Genomic DNA, 23,210 nt, shown 5'->3' on the forward strand with positions numbered 1-23,210 from the left:
CTTAAATCTTCAACCAATACTTCATCCGTAGCCCCCACCGAAAGCGGCAAAAAAAGCTACCTTGGGCAGTTTTATCAGTTTAAAAGGTCCACTTTATGACAGAGGATGGTTCTTGTGTTCTTCGCCGCTTTTCTTAGCCACGTGGTTTCTTACTTTGGTTTTGTTTTTTGTACCACTTCTAATATTTCTTCCGGGTTGGCGGTTTACACCTAACACTTTTGCACGTGTTTTTCCTTGTTACTCCACTTTTACCCGCTCACTTTCACCTTTCTGTTTCATCGCAACTGCACAGTGTTTTTGTTTCCCGTTCTCCTCCCTTTTAGGTCACCGCTTTTCGCCTATATATTCTTCTGTGCGCCCAAATAAAGATCAGTTCTTTGTCAGTCAGCCCCGTGTCGAGTCTCCTTGTTGTGTGTTGTCTCTCATTGGCTGCTGTTTTAAGTGCAGTATATGAACCAACCAGCTCACATTCAGATTATCCTATTAAGTATACTCTGACAGTTAACGTTCTTAATCTTAAACGAGTGACTGTTAGTACTGCGATGTCCATTTAGTTTTTTAATATTGAGACGATACCGACAACTATTTTCTTCATCCCATGCATACATGACGCTATCAACGCTTAACTTACGATATATTAGCTTAGCTTTCGCACCAGTCGTCATTTCCTGCACTGCGTTTTTTCATAACGGTTTGTGTCTTTCACGTATGCTTAAAAAGAAACCTTCAGACACAGAATATTTCCTGTCTACCAATAGGTTACATGCCTTCAGTACGGATGCATTATGACGGTAGTCCAAGGAATTTTATAACAGGACGTCTGCCATTTTCGATATTTCCACCTTGCTCGTAAATCCTTTCGAAACTAGTAGTATTTATATGCAATTTACGTGTAGCAACTTCTACCTTTACTAACTTTTCAAGCTTCTGGGTAGTCTCAATATCAATTTCCGAAAAACAATCAAATTTTTCTCCTCCTGTTTTCAAGATAATCAATGTTTTCGATTTGCGAGGTAAGTTCTTCGTTCAATTCAGGTACGGTTGCCTCAAAGTCATTTACTCTGCTGTCCAGCGCAGCCAAGGGTGATAGCTGCTTCTTAAGAAATTCCATTCTGCTTGTCAGGGTCGAAATTATTTTTTCCGTGTTTATCTAGTACTTTTTGATCTCCTCAACTGCGGACTGCATTTTGTGCTGGCCAGCCAGCAGTTCATCCAACATTTGCTACTCAGCGCCGTGTTTGTCTACTCCTCTATTTCGTCCTGTCGTTTAGCGCTGTTTATATGTACTTTCGCCATGGAACACCAACTCGCCCAATCTTCCGTTCTTCTATTTGCTGCTCAGTTTGCCCACGGTTTTAGTATATTATATCTCCGCAGAGAAAAAAATCCCTGGGAAAATAGTACGCAGCTGACAATACACTTGACACACAATGGGGTGGGCAGCAGCAGCTAACAACCCTCACTAGTGCGCAAGCATTTAGAAGGCAAATAATACCTGACCTAGCGCGAACCAAACTGGATTTTTCAGCATGTTGCAGATTGTGCTGCTGCAATGGCCATTGCCAAAAAAGGGCCACGTCAACTCTTTTAAAGCGGCGCAGTGACGTGGAATGGCGTCGTCGATGAGTGCAATGACCTCATGTGTCAAGACGAAGCGGATGGATTGGTGGTCTGGGAAAAAGTGTACACGACGTGTAAGTTTTACAGGTCCAAGTCAAGATTGCAGGCAGCCTCGAGATGCTCGGTCACCGTGAACCCGGCGCTGGATAAGCTGGCATCAAAACAAGAAGGCCGTAACCTGAAGTGGAAAGCAAAATGAATTGTTCACCATGTCCCCGGTGTTCCTTCTCTGCTTTACCCCTTCACCTTTTCCCAACTGTGCTGCTGAAGAACCAGGAACATAGTGAAGGGCTAAAGGAGGGAAGGGCTAAAGTGTTAAAACAAGGAGTGAAAGAAGAAATGCTTTTTATGGCGGTTTAACATCCCAAAGTGACTCAGGCTATGAGGAACGTCGTGGCGATGGGTTCCGGAAATTTCGACCACCTGGTGTTTTTTAATGTGCACAGACATCGCACATTACACGGGCCTCTTGACTTTCGCCTCCATCAAAATTCAACCGCCGCGGCCGGGATCGAACCCGCGTCTTTCGGGTCAGCAGCCGAGTGCCATAACCTCTGAGCCACAGCAGTGGGTGAAATGAGAAAGGGATGAACTAAGCCATTGCCAATTTTTCTTCCTACAAGAAGTCACTCCTCAGGCAGCCAAGTGCCTAGACTGCCAGTCAAACAATACTATGGGGTTGTACCATAACTAGCTTTGATTTTATGCGTAATTGTGAATTCGGTTCTAATTGCTGCATTGAAAAGGGGCCCTCAAAGTATATGTTCATAAGATATGGGTGGGGCTAGTTGGTGATTTATAGCAAACGCAAAGCACGGCAAACACAGGGACGTAAGAAAGACCACGGACAATATTCAATGTTAGAGAGCTTATGAGGACTGGGCGGCTGCGCTATAAAAATAAATAGGTTAATTAAAGAACAACAAAGACTATAATATTCTATAATTATAACGTGAAAAATTTATTTCCATTTATTTCCGGTTATTATTAAAAAGTGTTTCCTACCGAACCGAAGCACCTAAGTGCTTCGGTTCGGTAGGAAACACTCCATCATTCCATAGGTTACATCAATACTCGCCATTGCATCCTTAGTACCCATTTCATGGCCGCATTTTATCTTCGGGGTTTTTTTTTTACCTCTTCCACGCTGCTCTCCTTCTGTCTTTCTCTCCCAAATTCCCCTTCCTACGCAGAGTAGCATGCCAGCGATTTTTAAACGCCGGCTAAATTCTCTGCATTTCATTAAAGAGTCTCTCTCTCTCTCATAACTTAGCTAAATGGAGAAAGAGGAGTTTCCTGCGGGCGTCCTTTTGTTTTAAAGCCAGGAGCTACAGTAATCAAAAGCACACTTTACCGCCACGCTGAACAATTTTTTTGTTTATGTATATTTTATGCCATGTAAAAATGAATAGTCTAAATGTTATTATTGAACGCGACTATATGATGAAAGTATGAAACGGTGGCTGCCATTCTGATCTGTTGGGCTGACCAGGGTCGCTCTGCGTTCCCGCCTGAGCATTTTGCGCATGCGCAGTAAAGCTCCCACTCGCCGGCTAAACACAGCAGGGGGTGTATTTAGCGCTCTGCTAAAACTTTGCAAAGAAGCACCCTTGTCTAACCTAAACGAAAGGTATTATCACCATATTCCACTAATTAAGCTACTCAGGATGACCAGCATTTGTCAAGGCGACGCATTATTTATCAACAAAGCGAATAGGCCCTGATGTCTTAAGGCACTAAGGGACTTGCCCACAGTCCAATAGCTCTTCGAGAAAGCAAGCAGTTACCATCAGAACAATTCATATAGCTACTTCGTCAATAAAGCAGTAGTCCTCGGTTCAAACCCTTGACTTTCACAAATTTTAGCCGGCAATGAAGATTTCCTGGAGCTAATAGCATACCTTTGTAGCCGTACGGCGGTCCTTAGCAGGGTGCGCACATCTTTGCATGCCATATATTCTTAGTGCCGTTGAAAATTTTTCTCTTGGAGTCGTTGTGCCGCTTTTGAAAAAAAAAAGCCTTTGTTTACTCTTTCTGGTAATTTCAAGGTGCTGCCTGATTTGCCTCATGTAATATGTTTTTTTTTCTACTGGATATAATGTGTGATATTTACTTTCATCAGCATCCGCGGGACCACTTATAATGCAAAACAAAATAATGTCTCACTAGTTTCCAAACACACCCGTTTTCAGCAAAGGGCTACCGCTCTAAGCTCGCACCTTCTTAAACCTCGCAGCTTCACTGTCAGGTGCTCCCTACAGCGTTTTCCTGCACTTCGGCACTCGTTCTCACAAGCGTTTATACCAGTTCTGAGCACCTGACTACCTCTTCACGTCCGTCAACTTCCTCTTTTATATTTCAGGTAGAATATTAGCTCGTATAGAAGCTTTATTCACGTTGCCTTATTTCCCTCTCTCAACTGTCCAACTACGAACAATCTTTTTCCTTTCCGTCACTCGCTGTCATGTGCAAAGCCCGAGCTGAACTTTCTTTTGTTATCAGCTACAGCCTGGCAGCTTCGGTGATCAGAAAGAGGCAGGGTTGAATGCTCACCTGTTTGAGTACACAGACCTAGTACTCAGCTTAACTTGTCTCTAATCACAGATGGTTGACAACTTAACCCTATGCTGCAAGCTGTGTATTTCTTTTTCCTTTTTACCTACATAACTGGCAGCTGCGTCCTGTGAGATGAGGTCTGACAACCGCTTGGCTACGCCGCTTGTCAACTTGATTATCAATGCCGGACCCGACTAATGGGGTTAAAAAAGAAGAAAAGAAAAGGGGGTGCTTTGAAAATACTGCGTCTACCTAATCTACCTCTGTAGTCGTTAGGCTGCCCCTATGTGATATTAAAGAAAATATTTTCTCTTTGATGTTACAAGTTCGGAAGTGACTTACAAGTGGTGTGACGCGTTAACACGGCCCTTGTCCGGGGGTGCAGAAGTGCCAAACCTTAACCCAAAATAGCGACGACGTGCCGGGTAATGCGATGCATGAGTGCATGTCAGCAGTATGGCGGCAGTAAGACGCGTGTAATAATTGCTGTTTTCTTATACGGGCTTCTTTCTGTCAGGTGACACTTCAATCTCCTTCTCCACGGACGAAGAACTACTAACAATTCTTCTACGAGCCCGGCAGCACAAGGTTGAGTCTGCTTTCAAAACAGTAAAGGTCATCTCTAAGGTGGCACGAGACAATGCGGACATGTTCGACGCCCTCAGTCCGAGTCACATTCCTTTCGACAACACCTGTCGCCGCCATCGACTGGTAACAGTGTCTCGCGAGAGAGACGCCGAAGGCAGACCAGCAGTATTGCTTCGAATTGGTAAGACGATGATTTGAATTGATGTGCACGTCTTTAACGGCAAGACAAACTAATATTTTTCCTGTTCCGCAAGAACGCAAGTGGAAACGCTATTTCTACCTGGCTAGCTGCTGGGAGCACGCAGGTTCTCTTTCCTTTTCCAATGACTCGCTCACGCCTGTGTCGCCGCGATAACTAGGAGCCCGCCTGACTGCCATCCAGGGAGCGCATTACGGCCTAAGCGCATTACGGCATGTTCGCCTAAGTATGCCCAGAAGGGAAGTTAAAAGATTTTCATGCTTCAAACAATTTCACTGTTCTGCGGGAAAGGCGTGATACGGCTTGTCCTATGCGCGTTTAATTTTCAACCGATAATGATCCAACTCCCTGAAATAAAATTTCTAGAAGCAGATTGCTAAGCAAGAAATACTGTGCGAAAGCAAAGTTCTTTTTGAAGGTGGCCACCACCGGCACGTAGCTGAAAGCGCGATTTAGGTTTCCACTGGCGCAGGGAGCTAGTTATGAGCGTCTTAAACTTATTCATTGTCAATTCGAATTTACCTAACGCACGCCGGTGGCAACAGTGCCGCGTTTTTGCAGCAATTGGATTGGATTGGAGCAAACTTTATTTGTGCCTGCAGTTGGGCGCTCGCGCGCCCCGACGAGGGCCTACGTCGTTTGCAGCAAAGTTGTCACCGCTAACGCGTATTGCTCTAGTGCCGTGTTTCTGTGCAACGTCGTCCACGCCATCACATGTAGCGCACTTCTGTCTGTCACTACCGCCAAAATACGGATATTAGTTTAATAGTTGTATTAGCACTAGTGGGTGACGATGTCCAATGCACAGCGCCAAAGTGTGTTGAGTTTAGCACATGGCGTGTTCGGCTGCGACGTTAGCCTGGTGGCAATAACAAAAAAGAAAAAACGCGGCAATAGCCTAGTGCTCTCGCGCAGTGGCCTAGGAAGCGGACCTGTTCGCGCCGCCACGGGATAAAAATCCCAGGCGTGGATGTTTATTTCATTGCTTTTTATTTATTACTTTTCCCTGGCGCAAACCCACAAACACCGCAACCACATAAACATCCCGAGATGTTGCACGGGATTAACCCATGGCAATAGTACTTTCACGCTGACATTCCAATCAATGCTCACTTGTCAAGGTTGGGCGCTGCAGAGAGTTGAAGGGCTTCTGAGGAGAAATAGGATTTGTCCTGTATCTATAGAGTACTGCGTTCCAATCTCAAAGGTGTCACTACCATCGAAAACAGGGATGCTGCAAGCTGGAAAATGCGAAAGAAAAATGAAAACTAAATACAGGTGTCGATATGACTGGCCGATTTGTCACAGTAGAATGAGTGTGTCGATATCATATTTTTTGCGCGAATTCCACAGGCCACGATACACCGCCACAAATTTTGAAAACTGTGGCAACCTGTTTTCTCTGCAAGGACATCACGAGTTTGAATCGACTGCCGGGGAGTTGTTTTAAAGTCACTTTTGGCAAGGATAAATGCGTCTTTTGCCGATTGATAGCCATACTGCCGGAAAGACGCAAATGATGAATTTTTCTAAGAGCAATTAATTGACAGATTTATGCTCTGACTATTCAAGAAAATACAGAAAACACTCAGGCGCTCTACGATACGAACACGTCGCACTGCGGCTAGGGCATATTGCTGTGGTGTCAGAAACAAGCAGAAGCAATGTCTTCAGCTCTATCGTCGTCAGCCTTCCACTGACACGGTTCCTCTATCTTGGGTGGGATGCCATCGCTAGCTATTGTTTAAACAAAAGCCTACCTCTCACTTCGTCATTCCGTAAAGGCGCAACGATTTAACTCTGGAAGGTGACGAGTTCGGCCAACAATGACACAAAGCCACAGACGCGCCCAACCCCGTTCACTGTACGTGTTTTTCAGACAGCTGCAGATACCACGCTGTGTCATATTGTGACGTGGTAATGGTTAACTTTGACGCTTTATGTATTTTTTAAACTTTGTTAAGCAAGATCAACACAAAAGGTTCCTAGTGGAGGACATTTCAGAAACTAGTATTCTCAACATCTCAGGCTCCCTACCAGTGCGGTTGAGTCGAACGAATTGCAGCAAGCTGATGCCTATTCTTTTGTCCCCGAAATACTTCTCACGTGCCGCAAGTAGGGAGTTCCTGGTACCACAGGCCACAGGCTACCACATTCCAAGCGGCTCTGCGACTTGTTTCAAGGACGAATTCAATAGCCCCTTCTTTTTCCTCACTGCTTCACTTTTGCTCAACGACATATCATCTATAGAGCAACACCTTGCTTGCAAAAATAGCCGGCGCTGGCGGACGCCGGAGCAGAAAGGGGGGTGAAAAGTAATGTTTAGCTCCATTAGGAATACATCGAAGAAAAATTTTACGAAGTAGTTTTCTGATTTCACAGCGTAGCTATGATGTAGTCTTTCCCTGAAGAATCACCAAGTTCATGCTACAGCCAATTGTGAGAGTATGAAACGTCGTTTCGAAGATGATGCAATTTTAAAACACCAGGTTACATTGATCGTGGGGGATGATTCCAGGCTGGATGTACGGAACATGAGCACGGCCGATTAAAACACATGTGAGAAAAGCTATCAGGAATATTTTTCACGTTTCACAGAGTATACCATGGAGGCGCATGTTGGTTGAAAGTTGGCAAGTGCTTTGAATAAGTATGTGAGAAAGTGCGCTGCGTCATTTCGAAGCTATCTTTTTAAAACACCACATTAAATGTGTATTGTGAAGCCGGGCATATATCCGCTATGTGACTCTCCGAATCGCGCAAGGTTCTAGAGTAGTCCAGCATGCTGCCCTGTGCGCTGCATTTGCTCTCTAGTAGTGTCGTTCAAACGGCAAGATCACTAGAGAGAACCACGCAGCGTAGCAGACGGCGCCACAAGCTGGAACTCCCGGCCGCGTCCTGCAAAGGGACTTTAGCCCCCGGTGTCCGCCAGCGCCACCTGTATAATCACGGGGCTAGTAGTCTTCTTGCGTGTGTCGTTCATTTATTGCGCAGTGTGAGGCTTTCATCCATGCAAACCTTGCTATCGTTTCAGCGGTAGTGTTTGCGAAGGAATGTAGCATGCAGGCCAGAAATGTAAGAATACACAGGAAAATTGCGCGATTCTCCGAAACACGTAGCTGATAGAACGTCTTTCAGGGGTGCCTGCGGCTTCACAACGCATATGTATCGTAGCATTTTAAGGAGTTAACTTCGAAATGACGTACCATGTTACTGTAACGCTCTTCTTCAAAGCACTCGCCGCACAAGCAGCCGTTGTTAACAAACAGTGGTCTCCGTTTATATTCTGTAACGAGAACAAATCATTACGTAACTTTTGCGTGCATGTGTTGATGTGAGCCGCGCTCCCGCCCCGTACCCACAGCCGGGAATCCCCCGTGTGCGCATAACACGATGTTTTCTCTCGGAAACGGCATTCCATAAGTTCACAATAAGTTCTAGGACAGACTTTGTTGTTTTTCACGAAAGGGCATCATAGACGCACTGTGAAATCAGAAAGCTAGTTTGAAAAGTTTTGGATGCAGGGTTCTAACCTTACTTGTTGCCCAGCAGCACCACCCTCTATCTTGGTGACGTCACAAGTTGGTGCTGTTCTGTACGCTTGCATCCATATTTGTACCACTTACCTTGAGCGCCCTTTATAGCAGTGGGCTGCGCCTGGGCGCAAAACGGCACCGCTCTAACGCTGCCAGACGGGAGAATAGAGAATCTTAGCATTGAGTGTCCTTATTCGTTAGAGTTATTTGGGCGTAACGGGTCTTCTGTGCGCATGCACAGAACGCTAACTCTGCTGCGATACCACTGCTAGCAACGTGGGCTACAGCACGCGGGATCCGTGGGAGGTCAACAAAGCCGCCATCCACGCGGCGACTAGCGGTCGGCTGTCGACAAGCTGCGGCGGCACCGACAGCGTCTCACATTGGTCGCGGGGAATAACGGCCAGTACCTCGCCTGCAAGCCACTTCGACGGGGCGCTCACAATAGCGCAAGGCGGAGTCAGCCGGACATGTGGACGGCGGCAGGGGAAACTAATTCCCCAATCATCCCTGTGCTGAGAAGAGAGGCGGCAGGGGGAAGAAACTGTCTTATACAAAGATCACAGCGGATGGAAGGCGACGAGTCCTTCGGAAGCGGTGACCATTCTTGGAAGTAGGCTTCATGTTGACCATGGTGAGAACCTGCCCTATTGAAAATACTGAACGTGGATTCTGCGTGCCTATCTTTGCGTGTTTATTGCCACGCACATTGTGACGATTGAGCGAGGTCGCAGAACGCGAGACATATTTCACAGAATTTGCGCAAGCCGAGCAAGCTCGCAAATGCGACACATCTGTCACATAAAGTGCGCAAGCCGCGTAAGGCTCGTACAGCAGGAGACATCCTCGCGTGATATGCGCAAGCCGGGTGGGGCTTCCAGAATGTCCGAGAGCCAAGGGTGAGTCCCAGAATGTTCAAGAGCCTTGTCTGGCTCACAGAGCACTAGACAGTGTCAAATGGAGTTACCATCATGATACCGATAATACCTTGCATGGCTGCAAGGCTCCTACATCACTGCTCAACACGTTACGCCAATGCCCTACCTAAAGGCCTCCTCACCTGTCTGTCACTGCCTCATTCAGCATGCATGTTGTGAGATAACAAGCTTTGCAGCAATGTTCGTGGGATGACTCTCATGTGTGTAGCATGCTTGCAAAAGGACATAGATAAGGTCACCTTAACTGGCTTTATTAATGCCACATCCCTCATGACGGGTGCCACACAGTGGCTAAACAATTTCTTCAGCTTCTCCAAGTCCAGCAGGTTGGCGTCTTGATCCAGGTTCTCACTATGCAGCACCTGCAAAAAGGTAGCAGTATATGCAAAAAAATTCAGTTAATTTGTTTTCTCGAAATTCCAGAAAAGGGCACAAGTAGTTCTTCCATTAATGAACTAATGATGATTTCGAAAAGTATCAGGTTTGAAATACAGACATTGGAAAACCCGACTCAAGCACGCAGGCTGCTCAGCATCAAACCTGCACAAAATCTAATAACCGTGTCACACAGGCATTTTGAAGGCTTTCAAATGGCCATCAACTCAGTGGCACTTGAATGCAGCTAAATGGGCATTTCCAATAGCCACAGAGTCCCTAGAACAGTGTGGACATCTATCAAGATTTTGAAGGCTTTTCAGTGGTAGAAATTTGCACTCAGACATGGAGCACTCGCAACTTACACTAAGGAATAAAATCAAAGCAATTTAATCGCTGAAAGAATACTCAACATGAAATGTACAACTTATTTCACTGAAAAAAAAGAAGGCTGGCCACAAAACACTGCAGCAAGCGGATTATCACTGTTGCCAATAGCACAAAAACAATGAATACCACCTTTTCAAAACTGCGTGAGTGCTACAACAGCTTCCCAGCAAAATTATCAACTGTGACAGTGGCTCCACAGCAGTTTGGTGCGAGATGATGAAATATCTCTACGGCGATCAAGTATTCTGTGTAGCAGCGGCATAACTCCCGAGTTGAAGTGCAAATCTCAAAGCTCAATCTCCCACCTTAACTGTTATCTTTAAATACATATTTAAATTCATTGCAGCATGCTGCAGAAGTATGTGGTCAGATCATTCGAGAGGATACCTGCAAGCTATCTCAGGAGACGAAAGATCTGATGAAGAAACGCCAAAGCATCAGGACGTCTAACTTCAGAGATAGAATAGGACTAGGAGAGCTATCGAAGTTAATTATAAGTGCAAGGTAGCCAACATAAGAAAGTTTAACATGGAGAAAACCTAGCATGCTCTAAAGCATGGAGGTAGCCTAAAATCAGTGAAGAGAAAACTAATCACTGGTAAAAACCAGATGTATGCGCTGAAAGACAAAGAGGGCAATGTCATAAGCAATATGGATAAGATAGTTAAAGTAGCCGAAGAGTTCTACACAAATCTCTACAGTAGTGAATGTAATCAGAAGGTTACAGAGAGAGGCAGTAGAGCACAGCAATGGGACACCAGCCAGTAACGAGGGAGGAAGTAAAGAAAGCCTCAGGAGCAATGCAAAGGGGTAAAGCAGCTGGTGAGGATCAGGTAACAGCAGATTTGTTGAAGGATGGAGGAGAGATTATGCTAGAGAAACTAGCCACCCTGCATACGCTTGCCTCGTGACCACGAGCGTATCAGGAGCTTGAAAGAATGCGAACATTATTTTAATTCATAAGAAAGAAGATGTCAAGGACTTGAAGATTTACAGACCGATCAGCTTACTATCCATTGTCTACAAGGTATTTACTAAGGTAATCACTAATAGACTCAGGACAACCTTCGAATTCAATCAATCAAATGATCAGGCAGGCTTTCATAAAGGATACTCAACGAGAGACCACATTCATGCAATCAATCAGGTGATAGAGAAATGGGCAGAATACAACCAACCCCAATATATAGCCTTCATTGACTACCAGACAGCAATTGACTCGGTGGAACCACAGCTGTCATGCAGGCATTGTGGAATCAGGGTGTAGAAGAGTGTTATGTGAAAATATTGGAAGATATTTATAACGACTGCACCGCTACCATATTCTCCATAAGGTCAGCAATAAAATTCCAATAAGGCAAGGTGTCAGGCAGGGAGACACGATTTCACCAATGCTATTCACTGCCTGTTTACAGGAGGTATTCCGGGGCCTGAAATGGGAACAGTTGGGGAGAAGAGTTACTGGAGAATACCTAAGTAATTTGAGATTCCCTGATGGCATTGCCTGGCTAAGCCACTCAGGATATGAACTGCAAAGCATGATGAATGAGTTAGACAGGCAGAGCAGAATTGTGGGGCTAGAAATGAACACGCAGAAAACCAAAGTAATGCTCAACAGCCTAGCAAGGGAACAGCAGTTCACAATTGGTAGCGAGGTGCTAGAAGTAGTAAGAGGATATGTATACTTAGTGCAGGTAGTGACCGCTGATCCGGATCATGAGAGGGAAATAACTAGAAGAATAAGAACGGGCTGGAGCGCATATGGCAGGTTCTCTCAGATCGTGAAAGCCAGTTGCCAATATCCCCCAAGAGAAAAGTCTAACACAGCTGTATCTTACTGGTACTCACCTATGGGGCAGAAATGTGGAGGCTAACAATGAGGGTTCAGCTTAATTCAAGGACAACGCAGCGAGCTATGGAAAGAAAAATGATAGGTCTAACGTTAAGAGATCGGAAGCGGGCGGAGTGGGTGAGGGAAAAAACGCGGGTTAATGAAATCCTATTTGAAATCAAAAGGAAGAAATGGGCTCGGGCAGGGAATGTAAGGCGAAGGCAAGACAACCGCTGGTCCTTGAGGTTAACAGAGTGGATTCCATGAGAAGGTAAATGTAGCAGGGGGCGGCAGAAAATTAGGTGGGCGGATGAGATTAAGAAGTTTGCGGGGATACGGTGGCCACAATTGGCAGAGGACAGGGTTAATTGGAGAGACATGGGAGAGGTTTTGCCCTGCAGTGCGTGTAGTCAGGCTGCTGCTGCTGCTGATGATGATGATGACAGCCTGAGCACACCTACAAAATAAAACTGTGAACTCGACCCAGCAGCACTTTACTGTGTTGAAAGAGAACAGGTACAATTGAATTACTGCATTACCTTGTTATCATTAAAAAGTACAGGGCTCTAAGGACTTCCTAATTTACATCGAAACGAATGGTTTACAGTGAACTTTCACGGATTACACTAACAGGCACTGAAAATCCAACACAGCTGCCCAAGAGAATATTAGGCAGCCGCGCTAGCCTTCTTTTGCGCTATGCTACCTGATACCAGATTAAGATTCGAGAGCAATTTACTCATACTCTAGCACTGGGATACGTTATGCCCCAGACTGATGCAGCTGTCTTACTAAAGGCAGAGAAGCTTTCAGTGTGGGTCATGTGTGCTGTGGCGTGAACACATGCACAGGATCGCCTGCTACCATTCAAGTCCTCTGTGTACACAAATGCAGGTGCAATAGAAAACCCACATCACAAATTTGGCTAGTCTGGTCGGCCAAGCATGGGCCAGCTGATAGCACGAAGCAGCAGGTGCGACACATACCATCATCATCAGCCTGACTAGGCCCACTGCAGGGCAAAGGACTCACCCATGTCTCCACATTAACCCTGTCCTTTGCTAGGTGTGGCCACCATATCCCCGTACACTTCTTAACCTCATCCGCCCATCTAAGTTTCTGCCGCCCCCTGCTATGCTTGCATTCTTTTGGAATCCACTCCATTACCCTTAAGGACCAGCGGTTATGTTGTCTTCCCATTACAAGCCCCGCCCAGGCCCATTTCTTCCTCTTAATTTCAAGTAGCATGTCATTAACCCGCGTTTGTTCCCTCACCCACTCCGCCCCCTTTTGGTCTCGTAATGTTAGACTTATCATTTTTCTTTCCATAGCACACTTTGCTGTCCTTATTGTTTGGCACGTGTTTTTTTCTTTGTAATAAGGCATAAAGTATTATACATGAATTACCACATGGCATCCTCCTATGACCGCTAAATAATTTATAATCAAATTTCTTTCTCCTGCTGTATTTGTTTCGGTTTCGACAGCTGAATGATGGCTGTGACGTCAAAGCGAGGTTATTGGTCACGTGAGGCATGAAAAACTGCAATACAATTGGTACTTCTGGCTCTTAAGGAATGCTGGTGTCAGCGCTGTAGCGAATTAAAATGATGAAGCAGCGATTATAAGTGCAGTTTTACCACGCCTCACGTGACCTATAACCTCTCTTTGATGTCATAGCCATAGTCAAATTGTTCACCGAAACAGGATGGCAGAAAAAGTTGATTATAAATTATTCAGCGGTCTCACGCGAATACCAGATGGTGATTCATGCATAGTAGTGTCTTCCGCAGCATTATAGAGAAGAAAACATGCCACCAAGATTAGGTGTCTATACTCTTTTAAGCTGAACTCTTTTAATTAGCCTCCACATTTCTGTCCCAAAAGTGAGAAACATGCAGGCTTAAGAAAAGATTTCAGCTTAAGTACCAAAGTGGCTCTAATCACACGATGAAGCGGAAAAACTCTCGACACTTGAACAGAGAACAAATAGGAATACCAACAAAATTTTAGATTCTTGTAAGGCTATCAAGCATTTCTGAATATTGTAAACTGCACTTTCACACATACAGTACGCATGTATGCCAAGCTCACATTCAGTAGCCCTGTTTTCCGGCTGTAGTTATCACGGTCTGAGCTCAGTTACAGATTTAAAACCAGCCAAAAGATGCAACACAGGAAAAGAGAAGAAAACAGGTTGGACTATCAATTGAATTTTTTGTGAAGGAAAAGAAGGCTCGCATGAAGATGCGCCACACATGACCCACACCAGCGAAAGGCAGGACAACAAATAACTGTCACTGATATACAAGCACGTCATCTAAAAGAGAAAATTCTTTCCGTTGAAGATTGACTAATGGCTTCACTACTCATACAGCCATTGCCTTGGAGATATGCATCAAATACCTTACAGATTTGTTTACCACTTCTATACACCACTGAAGTGTCACAGAAATCAGGCGTACACACTGATGGGTCATCTTATGATTTACACTCACGACATTGGCACTGTAGTGCCAGATTAGAAGCTGCCTTCCCCCTAACGAGTTAGTGCTCACTCAGGAACACATTAAAGACACCTGCACATATCCCTGAAGTAGTTTCTTGCACAAGCTAGCGGAATGTGATAAACCACTTCCTGCAAGTCCTGAACCTAGTTTTATGGGATACCATACTGCTATCCCGGGTTTTAACAGCAGCGCAAAGGCCATCAACACAATGATTGGCGCAAAAATTACATTTAAAAATTTTCCCGACACTCGATTTGAACTCATGAAGTCTACACAAAGGACTCCATGATAACCGTTCTGAGGTGAATGGCAGTTCAGCCTAGCCTCTGGAATCTGTGCCAAAAAAAACGGAGTCAGCGCATCGCAATTTATTTCCGATATCAGCCGGTGCTGATGACAATTGTATGTTTTGCTTTCTCTGGCTTATAAAGCTCCACTTTCAGAAAAAGTGTAGTCTTTGTGGTTAGGATGCGGAACTTCATCATCACAGGTCAACTTCAGCTTGCCATCAGTGTCCTTTTAATGCCTCAAAGTTGAACAATAGCTCCATTCATAGAGGAGGGCTGTGCATAAATTTCGACCACCAAAGATTCTTTAACATGCACTGACATTGCATAACACACGAGCAAATATGCATTTCGCCTTGTCGAAACGAAGCCACCACAATTCAATCCCGCGTCTTTGGGCTCAGTAGCCGAACACCAATGCAGTAGGCCACAGCAGCAGGTGAAAAACAAAAGAGAGCCCTTAATAGGCAACCTAACTTGCAAAAATCAACATAACGAGGGGTCACACAAGTAGCAGTGGACTAGGAAAATAAAAGCTACTTGTGTCGGAAGATGTCTTCAGTGCTTACCTCAAAAGCCTGCTTGCTTGCTGGGCATCCTAGCACCAAGTGAAAGGCTGGCACAGCTATACTGGAGAGCTTGGAAGAGGCATTGCTGGTAAAGCTATGTGGAGCTTGCTGCAAGGTAAAAAGACACATTTAACAGCAGCACAGTGCAAAAAATGGACTAGAATCAAGCATGTAAGGCAAAATGCAAGGCACAAAAAGGAGCCGGTCGCAGAATGGAACACGACTGTTTAACCACATTTCGAAGTGGGCCAGGCAACAAGAAATTCATAACCACGGCAGTCATTCACAAGCTAGCCTCAGACGAGACATCACTTGCATATCGATATCCAGCATCGTTTCTACAATACATGCCACCATTCAAAAGAACAGACCACAGCAGAACGATATTTTCAGTAGAAGGCTGGTTTGCTTCAAATTCTGCATGCGTCCCTCAATTTGAAATCTGGCATGATTAGCACTGATTTCACATTCTCACAGGTATGATGAATTAATAGTGCCAATTGCAGAAAAACCACACTTTTTCCTTTAACATCAAATAAGGTATTGGAGAGGTACCTCAGCATATTTAAGTCAAAGTCAGATTTATTTGCGCCATTGGTTATAATCATGAAACAATTAAGTTTATTCTTCGTACATATTAAAGGCTCAATTACCCTTAAATTTCACTGCAACTTCGGGATTTAGGCCAAATGGAGCTAGGGCACTTGTGTGCATTTTGCAGTTGTCTGTACCATTTCAGCTCCGAGCCAAAGTATGAAAAAGCGAATGCCAAAATAGAGGCGAAAAACTTCAGAGCAATTTGTTTTTATCTCACCGTTCTGCTATTCAAGGCTCGACTACACTGGCTCGGCTATAAGTACGAACGCAGCTGGATCATACGGAGCTTCGTACCTTAAATACACAATTTATAAAAGTACAAGTGAAATACAAGTGAAAGAGGAGGAAGCTCAATCCTAAGGCATACAGCTGAATCGCAGTCTACGTAGTTATACTGCTCGAGCGCTGTTACTTCAATTACAGCGTAACATGCGGCGAGAATGCAAAGCCCGGGCCGAAGATCTATTCGCGGGCACATATTCCATTCTCGGCGAGAGATGAATGGCAGTACGGCGGCAGTACGGCGCCGATATCGTGCACCCCGCGATCGGATCAGCTGTGCATATTTGCATGGCATACTGACCATGACCGTGTGACCACTGACACTACACGCGCATTCATGCCCGTGTGCCGCCAGCAAACAACCTTTCAGCGCTGCGTGCTGCCGCGATAGGCACTGCGTCTTCGCGTCTCTGTACTAGCTGTGTTGACGTGGCCAGTTGTGCGCAAAGGCTTTGAAATAATGAACAGGTTCGAAGAAAATTAACTTACCCCCAAGATGCGAGATGTCACTCGGGTAGTGGTCTCCCACCAGCTGCTCCGCCATGGAGGAAATGAGCCCCGCCGTCAGCATAGCGTTTCCAGTGAAGGCGCGCAAAGGACGACGCGCTATCCGTCGAGCCCGCTGACGCACGCTATAAACACAGGTTTAGCGAATTTCACTGCTGTCGGCACATCACATATCGGAAGAGTGACAAATGCTCATGCCAGCGATGGTTCACGCCCTCGGCACCACAAAGGAGGACCACGACCGACCACGACAAACGTAGCAACGCTGTCCGCCATGCTGTCCCTCCCCAGACGCTGCGTTCGTTGGCTAGCGCTTCGGCCAGTTCCGGCTTCCTTCGGCCCGTTTAGAAAGGCATCGCCTCCAGGCATTCCTCCAGGTCGTCTCTTTCGGGCTCTATGCTTTTGGGCAGTGCGATAGCAAAGGATTAAAACCAAATGAAACTTTCGTTACAAAAATAATTAAGTTCTTGTGCACATATTAGCATTAAAAACTTGAGAAATTTGTGACGCGTGGACGCATGAATATGCGTGTCGGTACATGCGTGCGTGCGTGCGTGCGTGCGTGCGTGAGTGGGCAAGGTCTAGCGCGTCAAATCCAAAGCCTATCCGACATGCTGCATGGTTTCTGAGATCACCGCCGTGAGCTTCGCTTGTTTTCTGGTGCTGCTGCTGGGCGGTCTTGTGCGCCGCTGTTACTGTGCTGGAATCGCAAAAGAAGAAGGATTACCGGTGTGTGCTGCCGGTGGGCGCGCTCTCATCCAAGAGTAGTAGCAGCTCCCAATTAAGCGATCCGTCGGGGCATATGTGTTATGGTTGTCTGGTCGACAACGATAATGAGGTCAGCAGTGCGGTGCCGTCGTTTGATGAGTCGAACCTTTCGGCCTATTGCTCTGCTAACTTCGTTGCAAAAATGCCTGGCTCATAAGCAGCGACAGTGGCCATTGTTTCTGTGGTGTGTTTCGATTACAAGACGGCGCCCTTCTACAGTGTGGCTTCCTTGGAAACTTAGTCGGCGGTGTGCCTGCAACGCCTGTCGCTGTCAGCTCAAACTGACCGCCTGCGAGCGCTGCCTTCTTTTGCGATGTGAACGGTGACGGGACACTTACTGCCTGTGGCCGGAGCTTATAGCAAAAGCGAAGAGTGTTTTCTGTGAAGGTTTGACGAAGTGCGTGTGTCAGTCTGGACCCTTAGCAAGTCATACGAGATGCGACATGCAAAAGTGGTCCACCAGTCGCTTCAGCAGAAAGGAGTGCGGATGTTTTTTACGTTACTTCAATCGAGAACTGCCCATGCAAATATTTCAACTCGTCTCTTGCCTAAACAGCATAGTAAAGAAGCTAAAGCAACAAAACTGCTGTTTCCATGCTGTATATTGATTCCGCACTCGTGCTAGAGGTGGGAAATATGTAGCAGTTATTGGCGGAGTTACAGCCTATGAAGCACGTGCAGCTTCATGTAACTGCAGGTTAGGATATGCGCCTTACTTGGTATTGACTTTGTGACCAGACATAGCCATTTGTCAACTAAAAGAAATTTTCTTGCTATAGGATTCTGCAGCATTATGTATGCTTCTGGACACTGAATACCGGGTGCGTCACCTCTCTTGAAAGCACTCAGATTTGTGTACTTATCAGTACGTTTGAGATGAGAAAATTTTATCAGCTTCTTTTCTTTATTTTATAATTAGCTACACAGCATGTTGCAAAAAAAATGTTTTAAGGAAAAGTATTTCAGTTTAGAGTAGAACAGTTCAACAAAGTTGTTTTGGGCATTCTGGTAACTTCAAGATGGTATTTGATGGTTGCATACAGACGCGCAAGTCAAACCTCAAAGGGCATCAAACTTAACAGTACCGCTGAGCTTATCCTTTCGTGCTTTTTATGTGTGTGTAGATCACGTGGGGAAGTTCAGTATTGGATGTTGGATTTCATAGTTCTGCTACAACTTTTATCTTCCTTTCTACACATGAAACATGACTGAACTTGATTACATTCCCCAAGCAAATACCTGACGCCTTACAAGCGTTCCTTACTGTGCACAGTTGTCCCAGTGCATTATATCCACTCATGTGCAGCACACTGTTGTGTTGCTCTTGGTCTCCAAATGTGACTCTCAGCAATATGATGGAATCATAGTCCATCCAGATGGTCTTTGTGGTAGTGCAAATTTCAAAACAGATTGAAGAAGAATGAAGAGTGTGATACTTCGTCATGCATCATGCAATGCTGGTGCTAATCAGGCAACATGTGTGGTATATATACTTCGCACATTTGAGATTCATTGGATTTGTTCTGGAGCCATACTGGGAATTAATTAATCGATCTGTGATTTGTCACTGAAATTGAGAGAGGGCACTAATTTCTGAACTTTTGACACCAACTGTGAATTCAAAACTGTCTTTTCATGTAGGCTTACATGGCTTTTTTACGTGTATGTAAATTTATGCTAATGACTTTGGAAATTGCTTTGGAAATGGTTTTAGAAATTGCCTCGTAACATTCCTGTTACAGCTCACAATTCGCTTTCTGCATGTCATGTTTGATTGAACCTGATTATATCCCCAAGCTTGTTTGTTGCACCTAACAGACACTGTTGCCCTTTCAGAGTTATTCCATTGATTGACTCCTTTCGAGTGCAAGCAACAAATGGTTGTGTTGCTTCTGATTTCGAAATATGGCTGTCTGCATGACGGGCGACAACATAAATGCTCTGGATGGCTTTCATCATGCATCTATAAGATATCTGTAACTTTCAGAATTGGTTAAAGGAAGAACTGAAGGATGCTGTAAGAGTCGTTAGAAGCTTGTTTTTTACATTATTTTATAATGAACTTGCAATGTTGACAAGTTCTTGCTCAGTGTGCATGTTGTCATGTACAGGTCCCTGCAGTTTCGAAGGGAACCATTTTGCACTAAAAGATAATTTTTTGGTTATTTGTTTGCTGAAGTTGAAAATGATTAATGGGTACTTACGCCAAGACGAAAATTATAAAACAGCAAAACGTGAGCTTATTGCTCATTATTGAGAAGTAATCATTAACTGAATGCTCGAACTTTGTTTGCTTTCACCCTAAATGGGCCTTTACAGTCTCGACAAGTTGCTACTAAGCAAGCAAACGCACACATGGCCACACGCAGCCTCACTGAGCTTGCTCAGTGTGCACATAAGCACGCACAGCTTCGGCAAGCCCCCTCTCAGCACGCAGATGTCCACGCACAGAGAGTTGTCCACGAGAGTCCACGATTTTTTACACACAAAGAGTGTGCGTGTACGTCTTTCAGCTCACAGTACGCGATCATGTACACACAGGACGCACAAATGCGTACAGGTAACGCACAATTTCTGCGCATTCGTGTGCAAAATGAACGTGATCGTACAAAAATCACTGTTCTCGTGCAAACTCACGCAGAGTTTTTTCAATAGGGTGGTTCTGGCGGGGCTAGCTTTAACCTGTGGTGGATCTTCGTTGCGGATCGAAATGCTGAGACGGTGGCCTCATCATCATCGCCAACGTAAATACTGCCAGAGGGCCCCGGTGCCGCCTCCTGTCTTGGGTGGGTTTCCGGCATCGTGTCTGTGCAGGCGAAATGGACATTCGTCAAGTACCTACCTTCCCCAGCTAGGGAGCTAGGGACATGAAAATGTATAACACCCGTCGTATGGTTATCCTATGCGTGGCCTTCAGAGAACTCTAAATATTGTTTCGGTTTTGGGGGCTTAACGCTCTAAACCGACTCAGGCAGAGGCTCCGAATAATTTCGACCACGTGGCGATCTTTAACGTGCACTGACATCGCACAGTACATAGGCCTCTAGAATTTCGCGTCGGTTTGGTTTGGTTTAGTTTATGGGGTTTAACTTCCCAAAGCGACTAAGGCTATCAGAGACGCCGTACTAGACGGCTCCGGAAATTTCGACCACCTGGGGTTCTTTAACGTGCACTGACATCGCACAGTACACGGGCCTCTAGAATTTCTCCTCCAAAGAAATTCAACCGCCGCGGCCGGGACAGAACCCGCGTCTTTCGGGTCAGCAGCCGAGCACCATATCCACTGAGCCACCACGGCGGCGAGAATTTCACTTCCATCGAAATGCGACCGCCATGGCCGGGATCAAACCCGCGTCTCACAGGCCAACCGCCCAGCACCATAATCACTTAGTCATCGCGGCGGCTGCCGAACTGTATATCTGTAAAATAAATCTCTACGGTGTTGTTCAGCATATTCTAGCTCTCGCTACTCCGTCTCCTGTCGTGTCGTTTCGGTCCCGAACACGTCAACGTGGGCTGCAACAACGTCCCTTGGGTTACCGCTCTCCGCCTGCGCACTGTCGCCCTGTAGTTCTGGCCCCTACCGTCCTAACCAATGGGCTCACCCTATTCTAACACACCCTCTTGTGTGCACTTTCGACAGCGCTAGGCACAGCGTTGTGGGCGGAATGGAATGCTCTATCTTTCTCACAGTTCTCAGCTAATGAAAACAGTCCGTTTTTTTTCTGTAGCCAGAAGGGTGTCACATATCCAATTAGCTCTCCGTTGAGGACTCATGATGGATTCATGGCAGTGTCCATTCTAATTGTTGCCTTTGAAGACAGCTGCGTAACAGGCGTACTGTAGATACTATTGTATTTAAAGGCGCAAGCACTTCTCGAGCACTATAGCTTAAATCACATTAATAATATACGATATGCGTACTCACCCAACAAACTTACATTTTGCACTTACCTTACTTATTGCACTGACGCAGCACATATTGCACTGTCGCATGGTTGATAGGTGATGTCATATTGTGACAACATTTTAGTTGTTATTTCTAGGTTCATAGACCAATTTACTTAAGTAGGATCTTTACCAGTATTTGTTTATTGCGGACTGCTTTTCTACGTACGTTTTTTTTTTCTTTTCTGCGTTCAGAACTACCTAGTCGGCCACAATGGTGAAAGTAGAGCGAAGGGCCACCGCGACTCGTAATTGGTACAATTACTGTTTTTACCGAACTGCTGGAGGGTCCCTCAAGGCAGCGGAGTAAATTTCTTGAGCAGGGAAAAGTAACAGAGGTGCCAGAGCGTCTGGGGGGCGCATGAGTTTTCTGGTATAAGCTGATCGCTATTAGTGCTGAACAGAGTCGTTTAGAGGTCCATGGGAGAGGTATTTGTCGTTCAGTTGGCGTAGTTATGTCGCCGCTCCTGATGTTGAGCAAGAACATGAGGGACTTTCTTTCGGTCAGATGGCGTTACTGTCAGACGACGCAGGATGTTCGAACAGGATTCGCAAAAAAAGAGTTCTTTCGTTTGGGATTTTCTCCCACCTTTATGCACCTCCAGTCCGGTTTTCCTCGTGCGAACTTTGACTCTACGGACATTTTAACTGCCCCTATAAGGACTGAGAGTTGTCAGCATCTTTTAGTCGGTCGAAAAAGTTTCTTGAATTTGTTCTCACTTTTTATCTGGGTCAGTCTATTAAAGCCCAAAGGCATGGTACAAATATACTTGGCCTCATACCTGTCTCAAATCCCCAGTTATGTCATTCTCCCTTGTGCACTACTCGCCTTAGTAATTAAAACCTGCAATGTTTAATTTGTCTATGACGATTCTAACACTTAAGCAATGATCACAATATATGAACCACTATAGCAAAGCCGACTATGCAAATTAATCATAATATGGACGCATTTCTTCAGCAGTTCAATAAAACTTCTCACACCTGAACAGTTACAAGCAACTGAATACTTTAGAAAAAAATTACTATCACTCACGAAACCTTATGCCTTTCTTCTCTGTGTTCGCGGACATGCTGATAAGCATTGCTTTTCTAACGCTCTTCAACCGCTCTTCTACAAAAATAATAGTTGATGTCATGAAGCTCTACTAACTTACACTCACAAACTGCAATACCGCTTCATTTTTAAATCAAGTAAACATTGAAATTTTACTTTGTAACTTCCACCTAATACCATACAACATCATTTATATGCCACAATTCGTTGTGCGCCAGCGACTATTTTGAGCTAATTGTGCTTATAAAACACTGTTCTCAGTGCTGGTCAAACGCACACATATATGAATCGCATGGGCGTTCTTTTCGTCTTTGTAACGCAATAGCGTTAAGGGCCCAGTTCAGCGAAAATCGCAGCGTTTGCCCCCACAAAATTCTTATCGGTCGAGAGGGTCGGCACGCCACAACCACACGATGTCGCGCGGGTAATTCACACACCCCACAACGATCGCACATTGCAACAGTGATGCCGTCATAACACAATCATTCATAAGTCTACAGGGTCGCGACGCCATGCCACCATGGTCGCACAGTGCGACTCAAGAAAGAAAGGCGATTGCGCTGGAAAGGAAAATGGCCCAGCCGGGTATAGAACCGCTGCCCATTGAGTCGTGAGTCGGGCGCGCCACTGACGAACGTTGATTCGACCTGAT

The 23,210-nt window shown here is 45.4% G+C and overlaps 1 protein-coding gene and 1 long non-coding RNA gene across 2 annotated transcripts in view; one reads left to right on the forward strand and one right to left on the reverse strand.

The window, feature by feature from the left end:
- LOC149369670 (alpha-tocopherol transfer protein-like) overlaps positions 1–23,210 on the forward strand; it is a 129,048-nt gene that overhangs the window by 84,211 nt on the left and 21,627 nt on the right. Inside the window, exon 5 of the mRNA XM_089576102.1 lies at positions 4,694–4,945. Coding sequence (XP_089432228.1) covers positions 4,694–4,945 — 252 coding nt within the window. The remainder of the gene's footprint in view (positions 1–4,693; positions 4,946–23,210) is intronic.
- On the reverse strand, positions 9,673–19,308 carry LOC149369671 (uncharacterized). The gene is made up of 3 exons (XR_016285423.1): positions 16,768–19,308; positions 15,400–15,507; positions 9,673–9,799 (listed from the first exon to the last, which is right to left on the reverse strand). It is a non-coding gene; the product is annotated as an uncharacterized LOC149369671 (long non-coding RNA).

Source organism: Amblyomma mixtum, chromosome 1, assembly GCF_055824585.1.
Source record: "Amblyomma mixtum isolate Tamu chromosome 1, ASM5582458v1, whole genome shotgun sequence".
Taxonomy (NCBI): Eukaryota; Metazoa; Arthropoda; class Arachnida; order Ixodida; family Ixodidae; genus Amblyomma; species Amblyomma mixtum.